The 25,267-nt window shown below is 40.0% G+C and overlaps 2 protein-coding genes across 11 annotated transcripts; both read right to left on the bottom strand.

Moving 5' to 3' along the window:
• Window positions 1-850: 850 nt before the first annotated feature.
• LOC111242940 (uncharacterized) lies at window positions 851-7,565 on the bottom strand. 5 transcript variants are annotated; one of them, XM_086992057.1, is made up of 8 exons: window positions 7,068-7,547; window positions 5,790-5,867; window positions 5,222-5,503; window positions 4,886-5,016; window positions 4,500-4,647; window positions 3,302-4,224; window positions 2,752-2,980; window positions 851-2,175 (listed from the first exon to the last, which is right to left on the bottom strand). In XM_086992057.1, exons 1-8 carry the CDS (start codon window positions 7,120-7,122, stop codon window positions 1,847-1,849), a joined length of 2,175 nt encoding a protein of 724 aa, XP_086848183.1. In that variant the 5' UTR covers window positions 7,123-7,547; the 3' UTR covers window positions 851-1,846. The 5 variants fall into 5 exon arrangements, with proteins under 5 accessions (XP_086848183.1, XP_086848179.1, XP_086848184.1 ...); XM_086992053.1 differs by having other exon boundaries at window positions 3,302-4,230; window positions 7,068-7,543; XM_086992058.1 differs by having other exon boundaries at window positions 3,302-4,230; window positions 5,790-5,837; window positions 7,068-7,542.
• A 1,915-nt stretch (window positions 7,566-9,480) lies between these two features.
• LOC111253878 (uncharacterized) lies at window positions 9,481-24,279 on the bottom strand. 6 transcript variants are annotated; one of them, XM_086984906.1, is made up of 15 exons: window positions 24,022-24,278; window positions 23,416-23,827; window positions 22,737-22,919; window positions 22,190-22,236; window positions 21,136-21,334; window positions 20,269-20,312; window positions 18,497-18,680; window positions 16,707-16,870; window positions 15,902-16,066; window positions 15,580-15,734; window positions 14,869-15,451; window positions 13,898-14,608; window positions 13,338-13,541; window positions 11,644-12,051; window positions 9,481-11,168 (listed from the first exon to the last, which is right to left on the bottom strand). In XM_086984906.1, exons 3-15 carry the CDS (start codon window positions 22,873-22,875, stop codon window positions 10,500-10,502), a joined length of 3,672 nt encoding a protein of 1,223 aa, XP_086841032.1. In that variant the 5' UTR covers window positions 22,876-22,919; window positions 23,416-23,827; window positions 24,022-24,278; the 3' UTR covers window positions 9,481-10,499. The 6 variants fall into 6 exon arrangements, with proteins under 6 accessions (XP_086841032.1, XP_022669768.1, XP_086841036.1 ...); XM_022814033.2 differs by having other exon boundaries at window positions 24,074-24,278; XM_086984910.1 differs by lacking the exon at window positions 23,416-23,827 and having other exon boundaries at window positions 24,074-24,279.
• Window positions 24,280-25,267: the final 988 nt, after the last annotated feature.

The raw sequence follows: 25,267 nt of genomic DNA, 5'->3' as shown, positions 1-25,267 counted from the left end.
AGCATCGCATAACGCGCGCTAGTAACATGTTCTTCACAACTACAGCTATGAACAGTACATTCATAGTAGAGCTTCACGTGAACTCAGATCATATGCGTTTACGAAGAGGTTTCAGATCGATCCTTTGTGTGGACCTTCAATAACGACATGAGTCGTGGTGCATTTTCTCATTGAAACAGTTGGAAGTACGTCATTGCTTTTGTAGGTTCGAGATTTTTCCTTCGGTAAAGCTTTTCATTGTTCCTAGTTATATAGACGCACAGATTAAGCTCGGAAGTTTCACACTGTCTGTACATCCATCTTACAGTATTAACACCCCATATTATCCGTGTATAGTCTACGATTATATCTGTATGCTAATGTTTAGCAAAATATTAGAACCACTGCACAATTTATTATTGCGCGCCTACAGGGCCGCTGCTATGCATGCTAACGAAGGGACACGCAGGCGCTTAGCTGCTAATAACCAGCAGGCGGTTTGTAAGTGAGAACATACAGGCAAACGTCTCTCAGTTCGCTTCTGGTCTAAGAGGAAATCATCAAACGATTCGGCGGTCATTTGTGTAGTAACGTCTTTTCACGTGGAAGATTAGTTTTGATTTGTGATGGAAACTGATCGGCCCGGATGCATGAACGATACTCCCAGATGTTCGGTTTCGACGGCAGCATACTCGTTAATGATTCGCCGAAACAGGTTCTATGAACGTGTGGCACTATGATCTACAGTATAGTGGTGCATAAGTACTTTTATGTATGTGCTGCATTTGACACTTAGAACCCTCTGTGAGTCAAATGAAGCTTGGTCCCATCTAACATTTATAGGGTCGATAATAGAAACAAAGGGCATCTCTGCACGTACATGGTGTTCAAACGGACCAGTCAAGAGACGTTTTTATTTGATTTTCCCTTCTATTGGTGCCATGAATTCACTATCGATAGATTCGTTTCTGGCTGACGTTGTCACTAACTTTGGCGCTTCGCTGGACATACGTTGGCGAGACACCTATTCAACAATATCATTCCGCGACTACGCCTACGGTTGTTGTGCGCGATGGCCGCACCGTGTTGCATCAACAGCGCTAAGACGACACTTTATTGGCTTAATTCAGCTATCTCACAGCCGTTAGTAACACAATTGTCGATTTTTGACCCGCTTCCCGAAATCACTATGTTTAATTAACTCTATTTAGCAACAAGCAACAATGTTACAATTCTATTATTTCAGTAATACATGTAGAATTCACATCCTTTCGTTATTATTGCGTCACCATATAAATGCACGATCTTCTAATTGCATATATATATAGACGCCAATAAGCCTAATCATCAACGAACGGCCCAGTGATACTGGCTTCAGTATAAAACATCATCGCAATTCTTCTGTCCCTGCTAACACTAATGACACGTAGATACATTTACATTACAAAGGGTATAATTCAAATAAGTCGTTATACCACTACACTCGCAATGTTAGCAAATTAATAAACAAATTACGAAAAAATTGCCGTTAATAGAAACGCGTTCTCTGCGTCAGTTTAAGGGGATAGTGCTGGACGCTGGAAGAACGATTTCCAACTAGATAGAGCGACTCTAATGAGATTCATATCGATTTGCTTATCTCATGGCAAATAAAGCAATTCATTTCGACTTTTTGCGCGCGTACAGTTCTGCGAAACATCTAACAATTTCAAATCGGGTTAACTCTCGGGATTTAGTACTCGAAGGTGGATAACAAACTTGTGCTTGCTATTTTGCGTCTCTCAACGTCGCTATATGCATCGTCCACGCTGCGCTTTGATCTTGGCCATCCTGAGAGCTTTACATACAGCAGCTTTGCCGGTTCAGGTTAGGTTGATGTAGTAATAGGCTGCGAGGACTTCAAACTACGACCGTCGAACGACGTCGTAGCTTCGCTTTTCTTGAAATTCGCCTCATGATCTTGGCTGACTTCTGGGAAAAAACCGAACACTCGGTTCATCGGCAGATTCGAAACACTGCCTCGTACTTCCGCGAAGTCCAATACACTGAGCTTGCTCACCTGTCGAGGTTTTGGGAAAATGCTCGGAAGGTCAGGTGCGCCGGATATGTGCACATACAAAAGAGCGCGTGGAAGGCACAGTACGTTAGATGGGCACTCGAGTATTTCCCCTAAACGAACATGTACTGGAGGGTCATCTGGAAAGCAAAGGCACACTTTTGGACTTAAACGTTTTGAAAAGGTAAAAGAACAAAGAATATAATTCGCATAAGTAACTCGTAACTGACTTTTCGTCTGCTAGTATTGTCTGCTGAAAAACTGCATATATCTTAGAATCGAAGGAAGCACAATATCACTAATTTGGGCCGTAAGTTTACTACACCTAAAGATACGCAATGCAAAATACATTCGAATTGAAAAATACGCTTGCGATCTCGACATTCATACCTTCTTTCACCCGATGAGTCTGATGAATTCAAAGCGATTAAATTTAGAGATGTGTGGAAGTTGTTCAGCCTAAGCATACATCTTATATGGATCGTATGGTCAAATGAAGTAATCACAGCCATTAGAAAAAAACAAGGCACAGCGTCATGTGTTTCCCCTGGCCGTTAACTCAATTATTCCCAATATCTCCTATTAATTTTAAAAATGGCAGTAAAAAATAAGAATGCCAACTTTTAACTAACTTTACTTGGAAATGTATAACTTTCAACTGCTAATGTTGTGCCCCATCTTGCTAAATAAGGACTTCGGAAAATATAAGACCTTACCGAGGTCATCGAATATGCAATGCCACCACGCGCCTTTAGGTTCTTTCCAGTCTATCGTAGCACGACAAAGACCTTGAGGACGTCTGATAAGAATCCGAGTACCCCAGGCTATTTTGAACTGAGGAAGCCGTAAGGGCGGAACCTTCAATGACTTCAACGTTTTCTCGACATCGCTCAGCAGACTGAGACTCAACACAATTGCCTTACACGGCGCAGTCCTGCGCAGAAACTACAGAAAAGACGTCCATTATTACGTCCACGAACACAGGGAAGATCGATTTAATGTTTCAAAATAGTTTATAACATTTTGCTTGCAGTATCTTCATTATGTCGACATCGTGTTTGTTCAGTGTTTCCAATGCACAACGCAATTGAGCCTTAGATCAATTTTTCACTTAGGTTAATTAGTACATAGGAGACAAAGCGTATAAAAATACGCCAAGAGGTCACTAGCATTTAGTTAATAATATCGCCGACGTGGCACTGTATTTAAGATACATTAATATGGCAAACAAAAACATTGTAATTTTTTTCCGCTACTGCCACTTACTTTGACTGAGATGTCCATGATGACATCTCTACGGTGCAAAGGCATCCCGTGCATAGACGTCTTTGGTTTGCAGAAAGTCTCATTCGAACGATTCATTGGAACAAAGTTCTCATCAGTCAGTCCTTTGCGGGATCTGCTGGCTTCATCGGCGAGCTTCGTTGTCATCATATCTTTCGTCAGGGTACTATTTTCCTTTTTTGGTGTTTTTTGAGGGTTGGCACTTTCACTAGAAATCTTTATACTTTTCTGCGAAATGCTGGTGTTCCAGTTACCTGACATTTCTTCTACTCCAGTGTTCCGTCGTGCTGATTTAGCCGTTTTGTCTTCTTCGTTTGCGGATTTCGTCGATTTCTCAGTTTCTTTTATAGGTATTGTTGCTTTGACCTGGGCAAACACTTCGGCAGCAACTAATTTCGCCTTAGCCTCCCATTTTTCTCTTTGGTTTTTCCGGGCACCTTTATTGACGCTGCCGCTAGTCAACAGACCAGTTTCTTCTTTCTTCCATTGTTCCGCAACTTTCTGTGATTCTTTTGAGCTTTGGCGTTTACAGGATGTCGTCAAGTTCGGATAAGTGACCGCAGATGGCCCGTCCATCGCTTTGTCTTTTTCAACAAGCTCTGGCTGCGTTGCCAGTTCGCGTTTAATCACCTGCATCTTAATGTTCTCAACAACCTCAAACACGGCCTGTTGGTCTTCATCGACGACGGAATTCGTATCCACGCAATCGAGAACTTCATCACTCGCAGTGTCATTAATGTGGCTATCACTAACTTTTAAGAAACTTTCGCGATTTGCCGTTCCGCCGGGCTTCACAGAATAGCCACCATTCACTTCAGTGGAGTTCCGTAAGCTTCGGTTAATGAAACTAGTCGAGACCTTGAGCTTGTTTGATAAAAATAACTTCGGTGCTTTTTCGAAAGGTTCTGCCTCTGACCAAACAAAGAACACACTACATGTGGAGATTTATTCATTATTATTATTACCGATAATCTATGGGTTATAATAGGTTATATGCTAAAGCGTTTTTTGGATCATCGTGCTTTGCCATCAGTCTAGAAGATTTGTAAGCAATATTTATCTACCTGTACACTCATAAGAATAATAATTATAATAGTAATAATTATTATTACTACCGCTACTATATATGAATTATGCACTCATTATTATGCTTGTACCGATAGCATTATTAAGCACTCACCGATAACATGAATGCGTGCACGTGCCGTTGTGAGGCTGCACGGAACCAACGAGACGAGATGAACGATCCGATTCATTAGGCTCTGATCGTTGTCCACACCTCGTATCGGTCCACCGATCGAATAGTTCTTATCAATCAGCACTCGAATCTGTAGTTCATTGACACAATTTATGTGAACTTACAGCTGTGTCATTAACTTTCGAATATTCAACCTTAAAAAGAAGGGCATTATAGCAACTGACTTGCCCTAAGCACGTGCATATTATTATTTAGGATTTGCTAATAATGTTACAATTTCGAACCTTAAGTATGATAAAGTAGCTTTTATTGTAGCGCAATAGAACGTGTGAAGTATGGAGTACGTGTGTTCCTAATTATTTACATACCCCATATAAGGGTAGCTCTGTGACAAACTCCTTTGGAAGCTTGCGAAGTTTGTCGATGTTTAACGTTACCGTGATCCCGTAATCAAGCAGGTGAACGCGAGCCTCATTTTCAATCACAGTGCTGACAACTCCTAAAGTAATTAGCAGCAAAACAGTTTTTCATAATAAACCGAAGGAAAAAAAATAGAGCCTAGATTTAATTTAATTAGTTTCTATTTTTAACTGTAAATCAAGCAGCTAGCACAACCTTTTGGTCACAGTCAACGTCCATTTAAGAGGGTGCAAAATAGATGCAGCCACGGTACATTCGAGAACTATGGAAGTGTTATTACATACCCCGAACCACTGCGGAGTCGACGTACACAGCCACGACGGCCTGCTCTGTTAGTTGCTCGGAATTGTACGGCTTCATACTCTTGGCTTCCTCCCTAAGCCGCGTCTCCAATTTACGTAGTTTTTCCACGTCGAACCGCAGTAATTGCACACCAAGTTTTGTAGAGTCATGGTGAATCACTAGTACACGTTCGCCAACTTCTGAATCGGAGTTGTTCATTAACTCTGTCCATCGCGAAGCCAACCTGGTAGTCAATGACGATTCATCTGACGTCTCCGCTTCGCCTGAAATTATCACTTTAGCCTTGTTGGGAGAGCGATGTAAGAGCGAAATCAATAAAATAATAACTTCAAACTTACAAGAGTATATAGAGGCAGATCGCTCACATATAACAGTAGCAGCACGGACAGCATCAATACCTCTATCTATCAATAGCTATAAGTAGTGCGTAATAGTTTTAATCAACTCGGAGTGACATACTTTTTTACGGTTTTTGAAGTGAAAAAGATATGACTTGGTAAATCCGCAGCTTATTTCAATAGACTACAAACATCCAGAAGGTTATCTTACAGGGTAACGACAGCGAGGGCTTCATTCGTGACGGACACATACATTGATCTGTGCACCAGATTGTGGCAACGTACGTCACTGTACAACAGTTGTGCTATTATCTCTATGCTTATAGCTATAAATATATATATATATATATATATATATATATATATATATATATATATATATATATATATATCAATCAGCAAGAAAGCTCATGCTACCGAATGCTATTGGTCCACATCTTTGGCAACCAAAGACATCAAGCATTCTTCAGCCGCTATCGACTTTGTAGGACTAAACGCGTCGAGCTTTGTTGTTTAAGCGGAGAAGGCCTGGTGCCAGTATGTGAATCCTAAGGAACGTGAGTACAGCAAGATCTTCAAAAGATTAGGCTGAACGTTCCAGATTCCACCTTAGAATCCAAGACCTGAGGGCACTAACTACATGGCTGTACAGATATAAATCGTAAATCCAAATATTCGACCGATGTAAAACGCTGTCGATGTCACATTGAATTAAGGCTTTATTGGTTTACTGCTTCAAATGCCAGCGTACGCTAGAAAAACTTCTAGCCGCACAGAGCGCACTACGCAATAATTTAACTGCCCTATGCAAAACTTTGTTGTTTACTGGTCAACTTGATTAGATTTTGGGCTATGCGGATGTTTTTCTACGCCCAGTTGCTCATTGCCAGCTATATTTACTGTTATATAGTAACTATATGTACGTGTTCTCCCATTTTACGTCCTATACTTGATAATTTTTCCATTAGATTTATCTTTAGATGGCAGCCCCTTGCATTTTCTCAAAGAGCCTGTTTCTAAATGCTTTCAAGGCAAACGTGCCTGTAGCAGCATTACTGGAACTCCCGAAACCACTATAGACATGAAAGCATGAAAATGAATACTAATTATTCTATGAAATGATTGTTTTCAATTTGGTGCTATAGACACGTACCTATATTTTTAAATATGTTAATTAAAGAAGTTATCCTGCGCTAAAAGCTGTCCACTCACTGCGTCGGAAACAGATAGCTAGTCACCTCATCCCTACATAGCTTACTCATCCCATCATTGACCGGCGTTATGTCAGTAAATTCTTTTGAGGCTTTCCTACAAGGCCCTTTGCGCGCGACGTAAACCATCACGCTCAATCCGCCGCTGACCACAACAGCCTTTACAAGCAATTCTAAAGGCACTTTGCGAGTATAATCAGTCTGAAATCTTCAGAAATACTCGAGTTAGAACTATCAAAACCTTGTTCTATTGAATCAAGCTATTGGCGCATTCGTACATGTAGCGAAATCGGTGTGGCGCTCCGCTTTGCTGCCTTCCCTTGTGACCTCCATTTTAGAGCTTTTGTTTGAACTTCGAAAAAACTACAAACAGATCGTCTTCCGCTCGGTACAACACTTCTGCCCTCTTTTGTTGTTAACGCTGCTTCGTGCAATGGTGGTCGAAAGCAAGCGTTTGTTGGCACGATGTATTTGAGAGACGTACGCTGCTCGCCAACCGCAATCGAAAACAAATTCGTAGACAGTTACAAAATTTCACGAACACAACAACAACAGCAGCACCAGCGCTAAGTTTAATGCCGCGGTGTTTCCGACAGATCTGCACATAGGGAACGTTGCCGGAAAGAAGCAAGCAGGCGGATAACGAAGCCAACCAGTCAATGTCGACTGACGTGTGGCGTAGGTTGTTGATACCTGTAAAAGATTATGGCTAAAAGCACATTTGATGAACTCGTTTCCCCCTCATCGCTTTAAGAAGGCTGGATGTGACTGTTAGAACGGGAAAAATACTGATACGTCATCATAATCGATTTTGGTTAGATAACTGAAGACGGCGAGAATTTATTTTGTATGCAATGAATATACCCTATGGATTGTTTTTAGTTGATAGCAGAACTGTCAAAGAAAATGGTTTGGCCGGGTAACGTTTTATGAGAGATAATTTTAGACCGCCTATCTATCTTATCTCATTTTGATTTGTGTACACGTAGTTTAATTAGAAAGATTTCCTTGAAAGTTACTACATGACAAATATTAGCTAGACTCGTTTTATCTGGTTATAAAGTAAATGGGTAAAAGTTATTTAGGTAAACAAAGTAGCTACATAAGTGATGATCGTTCGAATTGGAACCGACGTCCGATTCGAATCCGTTTCATGCCAGAAAGAGCCATTATCTTAAGTAATACCTAATAGGTCAAGTATTGAATGTAAAACACCGAAAAAATATTTCCCATATATACGCATCAACTACTTTTGAGTAAGTTATCAAGGAAAATAACACGCCTCCGCGTCACAAGACAAACATTTTCGACCTACCAAGGCGCTCTGTTGCCACTCTATTTAAATGTTGCTCTATTTAAATGCTTCATTTGTAACAAAGATGCTGTTTCTCGCTTCCTTTGCAGTTATTCTCCACTAACTGCATTGCCTCTATAATTATATACTATAGTGACGATGACAGACGGTAGTGCAGTCATTTCGAAATGTTTGGGGTGTCATTCAGGTTCGCAGGGTCGAATCTCGTACAGTGCACCACCTCCAGACCCCTAGCTTCTTCATGAGCAGAAACCTCACGACGACACTGTCAGCCGTTGCCTGCTGCGTTCAAATAAGGACGCCAATATCAAACCCGTGACTCGAAAATGTCGCGGCACAATCTGCCAAAAGTCAGTTCAGGTGTCCACCTCATGAACTGATCTGATGTGTGGTAGTTCACAACTGGCGAACGGCTCTCGAGCGTCAAACCAGAAAAAAGGCTGAGATGTTAAAACTTCTGGCTCGTTATAATACCTAATTTTATACCGGGAAATCCTGTTGGCACCAAATTCAGAAGCTTCTAAGAACAGAATTGGTAACAAGAATTTCGAAATTAATCCACGTAATAGGCAACTGATCAAACAAAAGTCGCTAGTCAAGTCTGAGCCATTATTTTAACCGGAAGCTTATGATCCTGCTCTGTTATGTCAGAGTGCAAAATTGACATTTCCTTAGGAACACTCTGAAACAATTGATCGATTATTCGTTACTGTCATCCGTCGTGTATATGGAGACATATACACTTGTTAGGCATTCATTCTTAAGTGATACAAGAAACCTCGATGCATTCCCATTTAATATGCAGCTAATACTATCATATATACGCAAAAACCTTTATGTAATATTTCAAAAGCTCGCACATTCTCATATTTGCTAGCGTTACCCATATGTTTTCAAGGGACATTGGGAAACACTGTAAAGTACAGACGAGCATTATCAAACGTATGAACTCGTTGCTTGTTCTAAAACAGACGTTGGCAAGTACCAAAGATGGAAATAGGATTCAGCTAACTTAAGATTTGAAATATTATAGAAATGAACGCTGCATAGAACGAACGCATAGCATATTGAGGTGAACTTGTGTAGCTTTGCACGATCCTGCTGTGCTCGTTCACCTAATCTCACTACAACAGACTGCCTTTCAACAGAGAAGTTCAGATTACCAAAGTTTCTAATAAACACCGTAATTTGGCCTCGTGTCATGCATATGATGCGGCGGCCCTGCTAGTTTGTGGTGCGAATCACACAAGTTCTATTGCGGGTTTCTATCTATCAGAGGCTGGAAAATGATATTAGGCAGATATGCCTAACTAGTTTGGCCCATGTGGGATACGTAATTACCACACGACCGATGAACTATGAAAAGGACACCGAACTAACGTTATTGAGTTAAAAATAATAGTTTATTTTTTGCTTCGTTTTTATCTTATAGCCAACATTGTTATACAAACAACTTTGGTATTTCGCATTAGAATTTCGATATAAATATGTATACGTGTGTATGTACAGGTGATAACACCTCGCTCGGTTAAATCAGAGGAATCGATAACTGTAATCTTCATTAACGTGAGGCGAATAACTATTTTAGCAGTTTTTACAGGTTGCCTGTATTTCACACAACGGGGTCGCTATCTCATGGCCAGAAAAACGTTTACCGTATATACAAACATAGGCAGTATGAATCAGCAGTCAAAATCCTTTCTTTATTTCATGCTATGCGTCTGCAATATGGGACATCTCTGGAGAAAATTTTGCACTACTTAATATGATTGTTGTTCGTAAGTATTATGAAATATCATTTGCGACCTTTTATCCCAATTTACATTGCAACATAGTCACGTCCCTTGATAGCCTGTATATCGCTCTGTATTTATCTCAGGCTGTGCTTTCAGCCAGCGCATAAAAAGTTGACGCACCCTTAATAACAAAGAGCTGCCAAAAGAAAGATACTATAACGTAGTTATTATATCTTTTTTTAAGGAACGAAATTCACAGTTTGACTCTTATAACCTCCAAATGTCGCTTCCATCGATTCTTTTAAATACGATTTAGTTTTAATGCATCAATGAAGCTCTTTTACGATCGTCCATCAACTTCAACGCGAGCACCTGGTTTTATTACTCTTTTCCCCGACCCCATTTACCCTATTATATTATAAAAACAGCTGCATACGTTTCTCTTTTGTATATGTCACCATAATGTGGTCGCTATGACTCTGACAAATACTTCGCTAGGTGCTGGGCTGTCGAATTGGTCCGTTCCAGATTCCCAGTTTGCTCAAATGTACATATTGTTGCCATTGGGTAGTGGCACCACTCTGTAGTGAATCGTTCGAGTGGACATGACGGTTTTGAAGGCAAAAGGCATTGTAGATGGACTGGCACTTAAATTCAGTTTATGGAGAAACAGAAGCTTTTGCTTTCGGGGGCCGACCAAGTGGGGGGGGCATCAGGTCGAAATTAATCGACGGCTTAAGCGACTGCTTCCGTCGCTGTAGCGAAGTAGTGCTGGCAGCAGAATTTCGTGCAATGCCGGTTTCAGATGTTTCTGCTGAATTGCTTGGGGTTGTTTCTGCTGGGGCTGTATTTCCTCCTAGAGGCTGCATACCATCATCGGCTGGATTCAATAATCGCAGATAAGCCACGGGTGGCCTTCCATTGACCGTTGAAATATAAGACGCCGATTGTGATGTTGGTAATAGTGATGCCGTTGTGCTACCGCTATCATTAGAGCCCAGCTTCCTAAGCAAGGATATCCCTGGACGAGATTGAGCAACGCCGTTGCTAGCCATTGATGGCAACGATAAAGGTGTAACAACTGGAGTTCCATTGGATGTTCGATTGATGGGAATCAATCGGCGAATAATACGCGGCGGAGAACCGGCAAAGCTGCCTCCTATAGGTTTGAGCAGAATTTTACCCGTGCGCGAAAGTCCTTGGGTTACTACAGGTACACCCTTGGGAGCTGGCACAGGTCGCAAGCCTGCTTTAGATATTGGAGCTGACACTACATGTCGATGTGGTGTTGCGTGGTTTGCCAAAAAGGGTGAAACAGAAGTCGGTACCTGCAATAGTAATCGATTACCATGACAGGTTTAACTAGAATGGCGAACCGAGCTGTTAAATTGAACCACTTAGCCATTCGTTCCTTCAGCTATTAGTGGGCTTGGACATAAATTTATACGTTCTTCGAACTTAATGAAAACTGAGCCCATCGTTCTTCCATTAACAAATGAGCTCTGCGTTAACTTTTTAGAAACCTACGTGTTTGAATAACATACGCCGTTAAATATATCCCACAAAAAGAATTTTATATCATCCTTTATATTAGATATCGATTAGTTGATGTATTTATATTTTACTAATTGTACTTGCATTAGGTAATACACGACGTGCATAATAGTTAGTTACATAATTAATAAAACAAATACATGTATATGTATAATAGTTTCTCTATGATGAATTTAAGACTAATAGACCCGATCAATGTCAATATGCCTCCCGATCGATGTCAATATGCCTCAGGTTGCATGTACCCACCTCAAATCTTTGCCCGGCTGGAATTATTGGTGATATCGGCACAACTGGATTCGACTGAGCGCCAATTGGATGTACAGCCAATAGAGGAGGCGATACTTTTGTAACTGAGAGATTGCCGGGACCGTTCTGTGGTACGTAAACAACATGACCCTTTGCGGAAGACGTAGCTGTGCCAGCGTTGACGCACCTACTGCGGCCATGCAAACTCGGTACAACAATCACCGGCTCTCCTGGTTGAATAAGTGATGTCAGCTGAGATGGCTTAAGTCCTGGGTGTCGGCTCGGTGTGATTTTGTTAGAAGTACTGCCGGATGCTGCCAGAGCCATGGTACCATGCAGAGCTTGTTGACGCCCTACATAGGTTATCCTGTGTGGTAGTGGACAATGCTTTTTGTGGATTTCTCTAAGCTGTTAATGCAAACAAATTTATTATTATTATACACATATGATCGATTACTTTATTCAGTGGAATTATTACGCAGTTACAAGTAAATTTGGCGGACTTCGACTAGTTAGGCTAGAATTATTCAATATAAATTAAATGTATTTTCCTTTATTTCTCACATACTAGCTCAGTTCTTCAGCAGCTTCTGGACAACCACATACTATTTCACGTTCATGTATCTAATTTTTCTACCTATGGACTTCAAAATAAGTCAATCATGGAATATGCTTACGCACCAGCGACCCTTTTTAGTGCCTGGAAAGCCCCGTAATCATATAGAACTGAATTAGGAAAATAAGCAGGTTCAAGTTAACGCTGAATAATCCTTTGATCAATCCTAGAAGTAACTGAGGCATGGCGATGAGCTGTAACGATACTATCAAGTAATCAGACTGCGTGCTACCGATTGCCGTTCCAAGACTTCGTGAGGTATTCGAGGAGCTCAAACTTGCGAGCTGCCTTCATTGCTTAATTTCCAGTGCCATTCCGGCGGTTGAGATTAAACCATGTCTCATCCATGCCGGCCGTATTCTTCAGGCAGATTTTTTGCCGATTGAAGTCCCGCATATTACATGTAGATTACGTTTTATTTTTTCAGTTGCTCTGGATCATTTTACGGAGATTAATTTTTACTCTGTTTCAGTACTTGGGTTATAATTCTGCAACATATCTGCTGTTTTGGTCGACAGAGCCCTTACTCTCCAAGATCTACTTTCGTAAAGACTTCTCGATTGCGCCAATGCGTTCTTGTCCGTTCGGTCACCTTCTGGCTAATATTCAACAGTTCAATCCCCGTCTTTGAAACGTTTGTACAATTCAGATACTGTGCTATTGTCTGACATTTTCTTACCTAACGTCTTTACGAATCTACGAGCAGTTTCCACAGCGCTGTGGCCTTCAAGGAACAAATCCTGACCGGTAAACTTTTGTTTTTGTAATTAAAAGATGTTATCTTTAAACTCATTGCTTCTCTAACTCAACCAGTTTTTACTTACAACTTCGTAGAATACTGGAGTATTCACCAGTATTGTCTGCCAGGGGCGAAGGTTTTGCTGACAAAGAGTCCAGACATATGCTCAGTCGCATGCTAGATACCTTTGCCAGCTCTTGTATAACTCCGTTAATCCAAATCGTCTATCTTAGCCAAGAACGTTTACGGACTCTTAGCCTAATTAGCCGCCTTAAAATAAAAAAAAAATATGACCTAAGTGGGTCTTCAATTCCCTAATAAGATCATTATACTACTCACGTGTCTCAGTCTTGCACGCATCTCAAGCTTACGCATAATGAGAAATTTCTTCCAACGAATGAGCTGTTCGTGATTGCGAAGTTCGATAGAAAAAGACGTCTTTAGATCTTTCATGAGCTGTTCCACGCTTACGGTGCATGGCTCATTATACAACATTTGGCTGAGCTCTACAATAGCCGCGAGCTCCTCCGAAGCTGTGACGCCCTAAAGTCAAAAGAAATTATCACAAACAAATTATCAAAATATTCATGATTTACCTCTATGCATGTACATTGATTTATAATTTGATTTTATCACTTTGACCTAATGTTTATGAACTTTCGATTATATGTGTAGTAAAATTATTTTACAAATACTTGGATGGGACACGGGAAATGTGATCCTATTCACTACAAGAATGGTTTTACTGATACATATGACAAGCCAGGCAAAAGAAATAAGCGTACGCTATTCAATTAATTCAATTGTTCTCATCGTCTTGTTTAGTTCAGTTTACTTTTAAACAATCTAATTCAGTGCATTTATGTAACTAGCAGTATATAGAAAAGGTGATGACCCACCATTGCTGGGTTGATAAGCACTTTTTGCACCCGTTGAACTTCCGCCTGCCAGCTGGGCGCAGGTGGAGCTGCACTTGCTCTCGGTGGAAACGATTCATTTATTCGAGGACTCCTCTGAGAAGGCGGTGCCAGGGGCAGCGTCTTTGCCTTCGGCGATTCCGTCGCTAATTTTGCTTCTACATCGGCAATAAACATTACCGGCGCAATTGTCCGGTCGGGATACTGGCCTTCGCTGTCGGCTTTATCTGGAATTTCGTTTGTTGACTGTGCTTCGTGGGTAACCTCGTTAAGTGAGGGTACGAACTTTTGCTCTGGGACCTCCTGCTCATCGAGTTCGGCCTCGTCACCTGATGACATGAACGGATCGATACTGCTAGGTGAGTCCCTGTCACTACTTTTCTTTAGGCTACCAGCAATTGGTGACTTTTGCTGTCGCTTAGTGATGCTAGTAAGAACCTCGGTGTTTTGCGTTATTGGCGGCATCATGGCTTGTTGCTGGCGATCTGTAACGTCTTGGCCTTCATCCCATTTCTGTGGACAAGTTTCGATTGTTTTCGATACTCGTCGTTCTTTCAACTTTTCGCTTCGTTTTGTGGGTAATCTCGTGTCACCTACAAGAAAATCTGTGAACCGCGAAGCTCGTTTAATAGTTCTACCACGGCGTGTCATCGCAAGCTTGTCTGACGAAGCGTCGTTAATTTCCTGCACGACCTGCGACAAATCACAACGCATCAAATTAGATATTTTACATTGCTTCTGTTCCTCCGCGTTTGCCTCACTCGTAACCTAATTAGCGATTGGTAGATACATCGTTATGGCAGCGTTGTCCTTAATGTTCTCGTAGCTCTCAACGAAATAGTTATATGGTGTTTTCATAGCGTAAACTATACAACCTTTTTAGAAATACTGCGATCACATAAGCTCGCTACAACAACAATGATAATCATCGGACATGACATGCATCCACTAACCTGTGTTGAAATAACCGAATTGGCAGGCCCCTTTGTTTCAGTTGTGTCTTTTTTGGCGTTTTTCGTCTGTTTGATCGCAGCTGACGACGGTTCATTACCTGTGACAACCTCGCTTTGATGAGTGTCGATATGTTGTTTCGTATCCACGCTATCTTCCGCTGTCGTTAAACGTTGCCTTAGCTCCCTTTGTTCTTGCACCTGTTCCTGTGTCACCAGACGGTCCGCAGAGGTTAATGCCGAGGCCGCATATATAGCAGAATTCTGTGTGACTCCTACGCTAGCGAAGTCTGGCGCATATCGTGACACTGATACACGACCTCCTTTTTTGACGAACAGAAGAGATCTTCGAAACAGACGAGCTGCCTTTTTATCCTGCCAGTCCTGATGAGTTCTCGCGTCCACCGTATGTAGCATTAAGTCGTCGGAAGAACTCTCAGGCATCATACCTTGGGCTGGTGGGCTGGTGGGCACATTGGTTGCAGAAGGCTGAGATTCGGTTGTAGGAGGTATTTCCGGTTTTTCGGCTATGCACGGCAGAGTTTTTGGAATTTTTGATTTCCGTAGAGGGTTGTTGTCATCGCTGCTGATAAGGTCCAACAGAAATCAAAGCAAAAACAGCAGCACACGAAAATAGTATTGATAGACATCTAGCGATTAGCTACTCGTCTCCTGTCTTCCCTTTCATATAGTATACTACTTCTTAATACTGACCAAACATCGTTAAGGTAGGTTAAAGGCTTGTGCGCTTGCGATAAACGATCCTTGTTCGACGATGTCCGTGATGATACGGACGGTGTAGAGTCTGTCGACGTTTCTGGCGGGTCAATCAGTTTCATCTTTGGCGAAACCAAATCCGAAGACTTTGCCTGTTTACAGTATACACAAATCGAATCAGAATTGTAATAATCAGAATTGTAAATGTCGACCAACTGCGGGCACCCCAACACCAGGTGCCTTAATAGGCCAGCTGCCTTAGTGAAGAAATGTATTCGGAGTTCTGTATAAGACAGAAAACACTGACAGTGGGTAGTACCTTGAAGTCGTGGTATCGCTTCAGATACTTCTGCAGGCAAGTTGAGGCGAAAGGATCAACTACCGAAAGTAATTCCTCACCAACTCTGTTCGGCTTCCCCTCCTTTTCCGAATTCGCTACTGATTTTACCAGACTGTGGGCTGCCGCTTCAACACTAAGCGACTCCTAAAAAACCAAAGTTACCAAACTTGTCACTCTATAGACAACATATAAAACAGAAATGCTGATGTATTCCTCTTCATCCGACGTCCGATCCGAAAAATCAAATAAATACAACGGAACATAATAGAACATAACAGATAGAATAGATAACATAATAGAAAAATATCTAAGCCTCACATATCGCACTGCCCTAAAGACTATTCAACATACTGTGATGTAGGTTTTCTTTGGGTAGGTTTCTAAATTAAATTATTACATATTATTCATACTTCCAAGCGTAAAGTATGTTTGCGTATGATTTTAATGTCTTTTATTGCAAGTAAAAAAAATCTAGATTAAAAGTATGTCGATCTACCTATGTCGAACGAGTTGAAATGAACTTGGTAGATGCCGCGAAAGACTTCGCTTGTGCAGCGTTAGGTCGAGTGAGTTAAAACTTGATATTTACTTATTTACAGCTCATTTAGGTCTGCCCATTGTTTTGTAATAGAGCGAAAATTAATAGTTGCAAACGAGTTCCTGGATTAGATATTTCCTGAGCTCGAACGGGGAGGCGCTGCTCAGAAATAAGCTCTCTTGCACTATACCACACTTCCTGTAATTGCAATATATGCCCAGAAGGTAACTAGCTTGAAACTCGTACCTCGGTTTTATGGGCAGCGGGCTGATCGTTTGTTTTCGGCGGAACAAAAACGCCCGTGGGTGGATTCACTTCCTTTGCGTCAATTGACATTGAGTCAAATAGTATCGATGCTCCACAGTAGCTTTTAGCTGTTGCTAGTGCACCTGACATTGAGGATTTGTCAACTGTAAAAGAAAGATTCAAAGGGTATATGTGTTATTGAGAAATATAAACAGGTAACAGCAACATAAAACACCGTAATCATGCTTTTCTCCTATAGGATTTCATTATTTACTATACGTAAATTAATAAATTGTTTGAACATGCTCAGATAGTCACACACATAACATACAGCTGATCACAAATCAAGCATAAGCTTTACTGTATTGTGAGCTGCTAAAAATATCATTGATAATGATAATTTTTTGAGAAATCTGCAAGTATAAAGCCGCATTGATTCGTATCGACTCTACAAAGAGCAACACATACATATTAGATTTAGATTGGATTTAGTAACACGAATAAATACTTAAATCTATAGACAGCTAAAAATGATTGACTTTTTTATTTTCGAAAATAAAACAAAACTGCCGCCGTTTTGTCTTCCTTGCGTTTGTATATACCAAATATATTAAATTGGTCAGTGTGACCCGTGACAAACATTAATGTCATATTATATATAGATTAAGCTATTTTATATCGGGGCGACGTTCGGCGATATTCTTTTTGTATTTAGGATACGCTCGTATTCTTTGAAATCATAGACCGTTCGCTCGGACTTTTAGCAATCAAGTCGTCGTGAGCCAAATAAAATCTAAAAATTCGGGTAATTTATGGACATGAGTTCCATCCTGGAAATATGACTCTCCGTATAGTGAAGGTTCTACTTCTCCAATCACCGTGAGTCGTGAGTTAAAAACCTTTAAGAAAAATTCCAGCCTAAATGAGTCTCGTGCACGATCTTTTGCGAAACAACCAAAAGTTGAGAGCCGTTATGGTAGCCGCTCATAAAGTGTACCGGTATAAGCGCTCAATTTTAGTGCATGTAAAAATACCATACCTGGATTAAAGGTAAAAAAAAAATTGACAAACTGGCCCCGTATGATTTAAGCGAGGATCAGAAACATACACGCAGAGACGCTTGCTTCTTTTTGCTCTCATGTTACAACAGTAGCTGACTCTTGCATCGAATTGTCACTTGTGACGAAAATGGATCTTCTACGATAATCGCAAACGGTCACATCAATGGGTGAAAGTAACTGAACGACCGAATCGTCACGCTAAGCAAATTCGCAGGCGCAATGGCTTATGGTCTAATGCATTCATTGCAGCTGCATGATTCCTAGTACGACGATTACGGCTGAAGTGTACTGTCAACAATTGGAGGAGATGATGAGAAAACTACGCATTAAACAGCCGAGAACAGTGAACAAAAGTAAACCACTCCAATTCTACGATAACACTCGACATCGCACGGACAGAATCAAGAGTGCAAAGAGACAGGAAGAGAGTCGAAGGCTCTTTGTCATCCACATACTCATCAGACACTTTCCACAGATTTTAATTTTTTATTTTATAATAGGAAAATTGTGCAAATTTCAACATGATGTATACATTTCTTTTCCAGATATCATAGACTCCCATACATCTGATATTCACAGCGACAGAATAAATAAGTTATCACTTAAATAACAAAAGATCAAAAATACCAATGATGCACACTTCGATTGAAGATTAAAAAAGAAAAACTAAGTCAGTGAAAATGTTAGAGTTCGCCATACCGTCTCATACCAAACAATTTGATAGTGTACCTGGATCATCCTTTTCCACCGGAAAAAGGCGAACCCGCCTGAAGGTTTTGTTGAACGTTTCTTCATCGACATCCGATTCAAGATATTTAGTCGATCTTAATGTTGTGTTGGCCTTACTGTCGGACCCAAGATGACGTTGAGTATTTTCCCGCTCCAGTCGGGACGAGTTCACCAACGCCGAACTCTACAGTCGGGTAGAGGATTATTTAAGTAAACCGGCTTTATTGAATTTGTTATTACATATACGATCACGATTAAAGAACACGTTCAGTTTGCTTCTTTTTTTTTTTTTTAAATAAATGTACTCGTGTAGTGGACATCGACGCTGAGAATAAGAATTACAGGTGTAACTCATGATGAACTTGCAGCAGAACAGGAACTGAAAGTAAATCTTTTCGATTATCCCTCCTTTGCACGTCCTATCAATGAAGTAAAAAAACACGCTGCAGGCAGACGTTTGACCAGCTATCGGATCATAAATCCCACTAATGGAAAAAACCCTATTTCAATATAGATCGGCTTTTAGTGTCCTAAGGACGGTATGTAGGCACTTCTTAGATATTAACAACGTTTTATGAATACCATCCAATTGTCGATCGAAGCGAAGTATTCAACGTTTAGCAGGGCGACGTCAATATACTCGTACAATCATTGTTGTACGGGCACAAAAAGCAAAGGGCAACTTCTAGACGGTTCGTTTTCAAATCAGAAAAAAAACTCTGACTTTGAGACATGCACCGTCGGTTTGTCCTATAGCTACTTTACTTTCAGAAGCACTTCACTTGATCTTCTAGACAAAATAATTTCTATTAATTCTACCCTCCCGTAACCGTTGTCGGGCCGCTCGGACGTAAGCTTCTAAAGTAAACTGCTTTATGAAAAACATTCGGCGGTCTTCGCTTTGAAAAACCCTCATTAAATAATTAACAAAATTATACGTCCATCTTTCAAAACTTATTTAGATTACATCGTTGTGGCAAGTTATGATATGCTTATGATTACAGTGAAATTATGATACAGTGTATGACTAATTCCAAATTATTCTGTCCGCTCTTCTTTTGTTCGAGGAAAACAATTTATGGTTTTATGACAGATATGAAACTTAAATTTCCGCTCCATTGGACCACAGGCACCCAGTTCACAGGTCAAATACACAACATTAGTTGACTCTAGGTTTATGCGATGGTGAGTGTTGTCCGGCATTGCTTGTTGCTGTTACCAATGTTACGTATTTCCAATAAATGAAAATGGCTATCAGATAGTGTCTCGCAATCACCTGCAGCGGTTTTGGTAAAAAAATATTCAGCAGAAACGGCAGAGTTCGCACAGAAAATTCATATATTTCACACGAATTACTCAGCAGAGTTATGCAAGTTGCGTTGCCCTTTCTTTCAGGCACCTAAAGTCTTATTAGAGATCTTAGTCCTGGTCACCGTCGTCGTCACTTGTAGTACTTATCGTTACTAACGAATGTTGTTGATATGCTCCGGCCTGCTGCTTACTACCAGTTAAAAGTTCCTCTCATGCATGAAAAACTGACACGAAAAGCAGCCAAAACGTCAGGTGTCAGTATATTAAAAAACATAAAAATGTATGAACATTTTTCAAAATACTATTGTTGTGTAATCAACGACGATATAGAAAATAAGATGTTATGGAAGCGCTACATTTGTCATTTCAGAACATTTTATATTAATTTTTACAATAACTTGACCTATTAAAGGAAGCTTTTCTGTCATTATATAAAATTTTATATTGTGTTTATAACATACAGGCACGTTCGATGATGAAGTATTCCGTTTCAACGAACTAGATCCTGAAAATTCAGCCAGATCAATATATTTTCTGATTAGGTGTTTGGAAATAATCACACGTTTTCAATTCAAACAAACAATGCAAGTTCGGATAAAAGCCAGTTTACCATATCGTTCATATTATATCCTAGCTTCCGTAAAAAAATCCACAAAAACTGATCAATTATAGAAATGATATATTATTTGTATTATCATATATTAGTCACTTCTTCGTAAACTACGGTCTTGATTAATACCATAGTACTCATTTTTGACGACTATTTGCGCAACGAAGGTAGACATTCGAGCACAGAAGAGACTATTGAGAATTGCAAATTATTAGATCTAATTTTAATTACTTATATGTTAATTAAATTAAGTTTTTATATAAAAATTGTAGCGTAAAATAGAGCGAACTATGTTATCCCAAATTCGACATAACGAGCTATTAGCATGATTGCCGTTACGAAACTGAAGCATTATTATAAGATATTCTGTGGATTATAAGGCGGATATACTGCAATGCATATTGCCAACGATGTATTCAATTCACACACAGATAAATGTCGTTGTTTTTGATTCGACTGAACTAGAAAATAAGGTTTATCTTCATTGTTTATTGCGTGAAGCTGTGGTAGCGACACTTCAGGTAGTATAATGAAACACCGTGATTTTATAATGAGCTAGTTAATATTAATCACCTCAGAAACGACCACACATTTTGTTGCACAGGTTGTTCCAAAAGGATATTAGCTAACGATACGTACTAAAAAGTAGCCTCTAAATAAAATATGGAAATAATTTTAAAAGTAAAAAAATATTTATAAAAATCTCGTTAAGACTTACTAATCGGCTTGAAAACTTTGCTGAAGATCTCGTCATCAACGAAAGGCTCTTCCACGTCATCCTCGTCATTGCTTTCCTCGGAATCATCCGACGAACTACTTGAGGAAACTTGTTGTACTTTGATGACCATTTTCAAAGATGATGTGAGCGGAGTGGTCTCAAGTTTGATTCGAGACTGAGGATCCACTAACGGTTTTTCCTTTAAGATAAATCGTTAAAATTAATACTACTCTTACATCAGAATTGAATTAGCTTTACGGTCATATTTTCTAAATACTTTTAGTGTTGATACAATTTTCTTTAATATATCTTTGCTACTCTAACGTAAATGAAGGCTGTTGATATGCCAAGAGCTTTTTACTTCAAGCTGTGCATATACCTATATCAAAGCTTTTCGAAGCACATGCGTCAAAATGGACAGTACTTTAATTCTAAGCGTATACTTAAGACTATAGGGGTCTCCAGTTTCGATTCCGTAGAGCGCATGCGCATCCATGCGGTCCTTCATTTCATTCAGATTTGTCTCTAAGGTATATTTTCATTATTTTCCTAAAATATGGGAATGTTGTGGCAAATGACAAAGGTTATCGTTTTGAAAGCCAACGCGAAAACGCCTAACATACTATGTGGGATCGCTTCGTTCTTATATTTTTTTTCAGTAAACAATACTGTTTTATATATATATATATATATATATATATATATATATATATATATATATTCGTTATCTTAAAACTATTGGTATTAGTATTAATATTTAGGTTAAAGAAGATCATTTTTTGTAGAACTAACAGAATTTAAGTTCTTTGATAATTATAGATGTAACGTAGCTAGGGTTTCGAGACAAACTATTCTTTTTTCCACGTTGTGAAAAATTAAATATTTTGATTAAAGCTGCGGAAAAAATTCGCTTAAGTGAAACTCATCTATCATCAGCCACCTCTCGACTACGTATATACGTGTATGAAAGTAAGAAACGCTTTGGCTAAAAAAGATGTCCAAGATTCTCACCAAAGAACTATACAGACGAATACAAAATGCCGGACAAACTTACCAAATGCCGCATTTTGTCTTCTGGGCGTTTTAAGAGATGCCGAAACGCTGAAATGTACAAGATTTTTTTTAAAAATTTTTAGCGTTCTCTTTCTAAGAAGGCATTTCATAAGGTATTATCGGCCTATTTAATTTACCATTAAAAAGGACAGAATCCGTCGTTTCCACCATAAAAGACATTTCACTTATTTGTACTGTATACAATCCTGAAGCATTAATAATAAATAAATTTAGCCAAAGTACATCAAACTATATAATTGCAGCCGCTACCTATTAGTCCTATGGACAATGAATCCCACTCAAGCACGTGATCCTTTTGCTACAATAAAATCCACTTTAGTAAAATTCGAGGCAGCATATACACGTTTGCACTAATTAAAACTTGAATTAGTTGCCAAACAATATGGTTACGTTGGATAACACTGAAATAACTGTAGATTTAATACGTAATCATAAATAATGTTTTCCATCAATAGCAGTCTAGTCTCTGCCGAGCATGATGCCATAGCGTCGACCAGCTGTGCTGTCGATGGCATAAAGTCTCTTACCTCTCTTAGATTTCATCAGTTTGGCAATGTTAGTTAACTCGCTGACTGTGTAACGTTCCACGTAAACATGTCCATCTCGGCTAAAATCCAGCTTCTTGAGCTCATTTTTTACCAGCAATTCTCCCGCAAGTGACGGCATCTCTTGCAGTTAATTGGTCGAAAGTTATATTCAGTACACATCAACTGGAAAAACATATTATGGGCCAAAGACGTTCTTAGTACATTTAAACATTTTTTTAAACGTTGAACGGTACTAGTCGCCAAGGGCTTCAAATTGCCATTATATACATCACTTGCACTCAGTTCTATACTGCGATACTGCTTTTGCACGCCTTCAAACAAATACATAGGTCTTTTCAGAATGTCACACTCATCCACAGGTTGTGACTAATACAGAGAAGTTATATCTCGTTGCAGGAAAAGCGTTATCCGTAGTCTTTGTTCAACTGCTGTTTCGTACTAGAGTTTCCACACGCAATGCGACGTAGAAATATGATCAATGATAACTCTTGCGTAACGCGTCGATTAACACAAGGTACTGTATGAAGACAATTGTGAGCATGTCTATGCCTTTCTTCGATGTTCGATCAATAACCACTCGAGGATTCGCGGACGAATTCCACCTTAAAAACAGTCAAACAGAAAAACAAAACTAAAGTCCTGCGACAGGACTAATTACCTCATTTCCGACCGCAATCGATGTGACTCGACTTCTTCACTTCTTTATCCCACGGAGACACACTCACAGCGCTTAGCATATCTCAATGCAATGGTATATTAAAGCCGTTTTTAATATCTATCCTCGACGTGTCTGCTTGACACGGAACGAGAAGCTGCGCAGGTAGGGCGCAGCTTTCGGATAAGGATCTCAGTTTGGCTCCAATGTGACATTTCAATATTCGGTGCCTCTTCCAGACTCAGTATGAATTCGTTGCGTCAAAACCGCGCCTTTACAACTTCGCGCGACGATTTACAACAGAATTAACTAAACTGCACACACACGTGCGGGTTCCGCAGGCTTTAATCCCACCACTCTACGTGGTCGCCTGCTACAACAGGCTATGAGCATAGATTTGAGTTGCCTATGTACGCTGAAAGCATCACAGGATGTGAAAGTATGTTGGTAATCTTTTGCCGTCCTATGGGTTGCCGGATAGAAAAGTTCCTTAAAGTGAAAACGGTGGCCTCTTTCTGTTCTATTGTGAAATTGAACAAGAATCTTCCACGACAACAAAAAAGATCGACTACTATTAAAGATGTTTAGTGGGTGGTAGTTTACGCGCACCTACGTGAAAGTAGCATACTCAATAACCATAACGGGCTAGCACAGGCGTTACCTGCACAAAATACCACCTTCGTCGGCAAAGGCGGCCTGTTTTTCCAGCTCGTTTAGGAGTACGGAGCCAACATCCAACAGCAGTTAAGCCCGCAAAGCATTCTACATGGAGAGCATGTATTTGCGGATAGACGCATCATCACACACCGTTCAGCCCGCTTGTGCGCTTACATAGAGTTGGCTCGGAACAGACGACACAAAAGCTTTACGGCTCCTTTATTGGAGGAAGTCTGGCAGCAGCACGGTTGAGCATTGTGATCCAAAATGGCCGGCGATAAGGAGTTGGTAGTTGAGCTTTTTGATCAAAAATCTGACAAATGCACACCGTTATTAACCAATAACATTGATTATGGAGCGGTCTGCTAACTGAATGCGCCGAACATTAGATACACCCTAAAGCGGCGAAGAGAAATATTGTATACGTTTACGTTTTATCGGTGAAGGTAACTAGGTATAAAATTATAAAAGAACCTCTGTGTTGGTATTTTCGGTGCAGCATGTTACCTAACCTGTACCCATCGTATACCCTCGACAATAAAATAGATATGAAAAACGCTTCTAACAATGACAGATGTTCAATTTAAGCAGAGCTAGCTTATTGTATTTAGATCAGCATATCATATCTGTAATGAACAAGCATGAACGGATTGATCTGCGGCGTCCAAACATGTGCCTGACCAAACAGGTCGTATACAATGCAGAATCTAACTTTGACATTCGAATTAATGTTCAGATATACAACCTGGACGATGTAAAACAGGAATATTTTTGCGCGCGCATCATGAATACTCATATGTCTAAGACGATGTGCGGCAGACGAATGAATGTATTTCTTGTGTGATCGAAATGCGAAAGAAACGTAACGTTTCATTCTGATATCATGCGACGGATGAAGCAGTGTATCCTTAGATCTTTGTTACTGATGCTGACGACTCTGAAGCAATGAAAAAATAACCTAACAAAACAACTTTATAGCAGGAAATCGATCGAACATCATCAGAACCTGCTAACAGTTCGATACTGTGTATTAACAGGAAATAGGACTAGAGCCTTGTTAAATTTCTACTCTTCAAATTAGGTCATCAAATAGTTACTAAAAGTTGTTTACATAATGATAAGCGCATTGTCAGAACACGATGGAGCTACTCTGAAAACCGGCTGGAGCCTGTAATCGCCGACTCTCCAGAATAGAATT

Source organism: Varroa destructor, unplaced genomic scaffold (genome assembly GCF_002443255.2).
Source record: "Varroa destructor unplaced genomic scaffold, Vdes_3.0 BEIS01000001.1, whole genome shotgun sequence".
Classification (NCBI taxonomy): domain Eukaryota; kingdom Metazoa; phylum Arthropoda; class Arachnida; order Mesostigmata; family Varroidae; genus Varroa; species Varroa destructor.
Note: the sequence above shows the minus strand (reverse complement) of the source record. Positions and strands in the feature narration are given on the sequence as shown.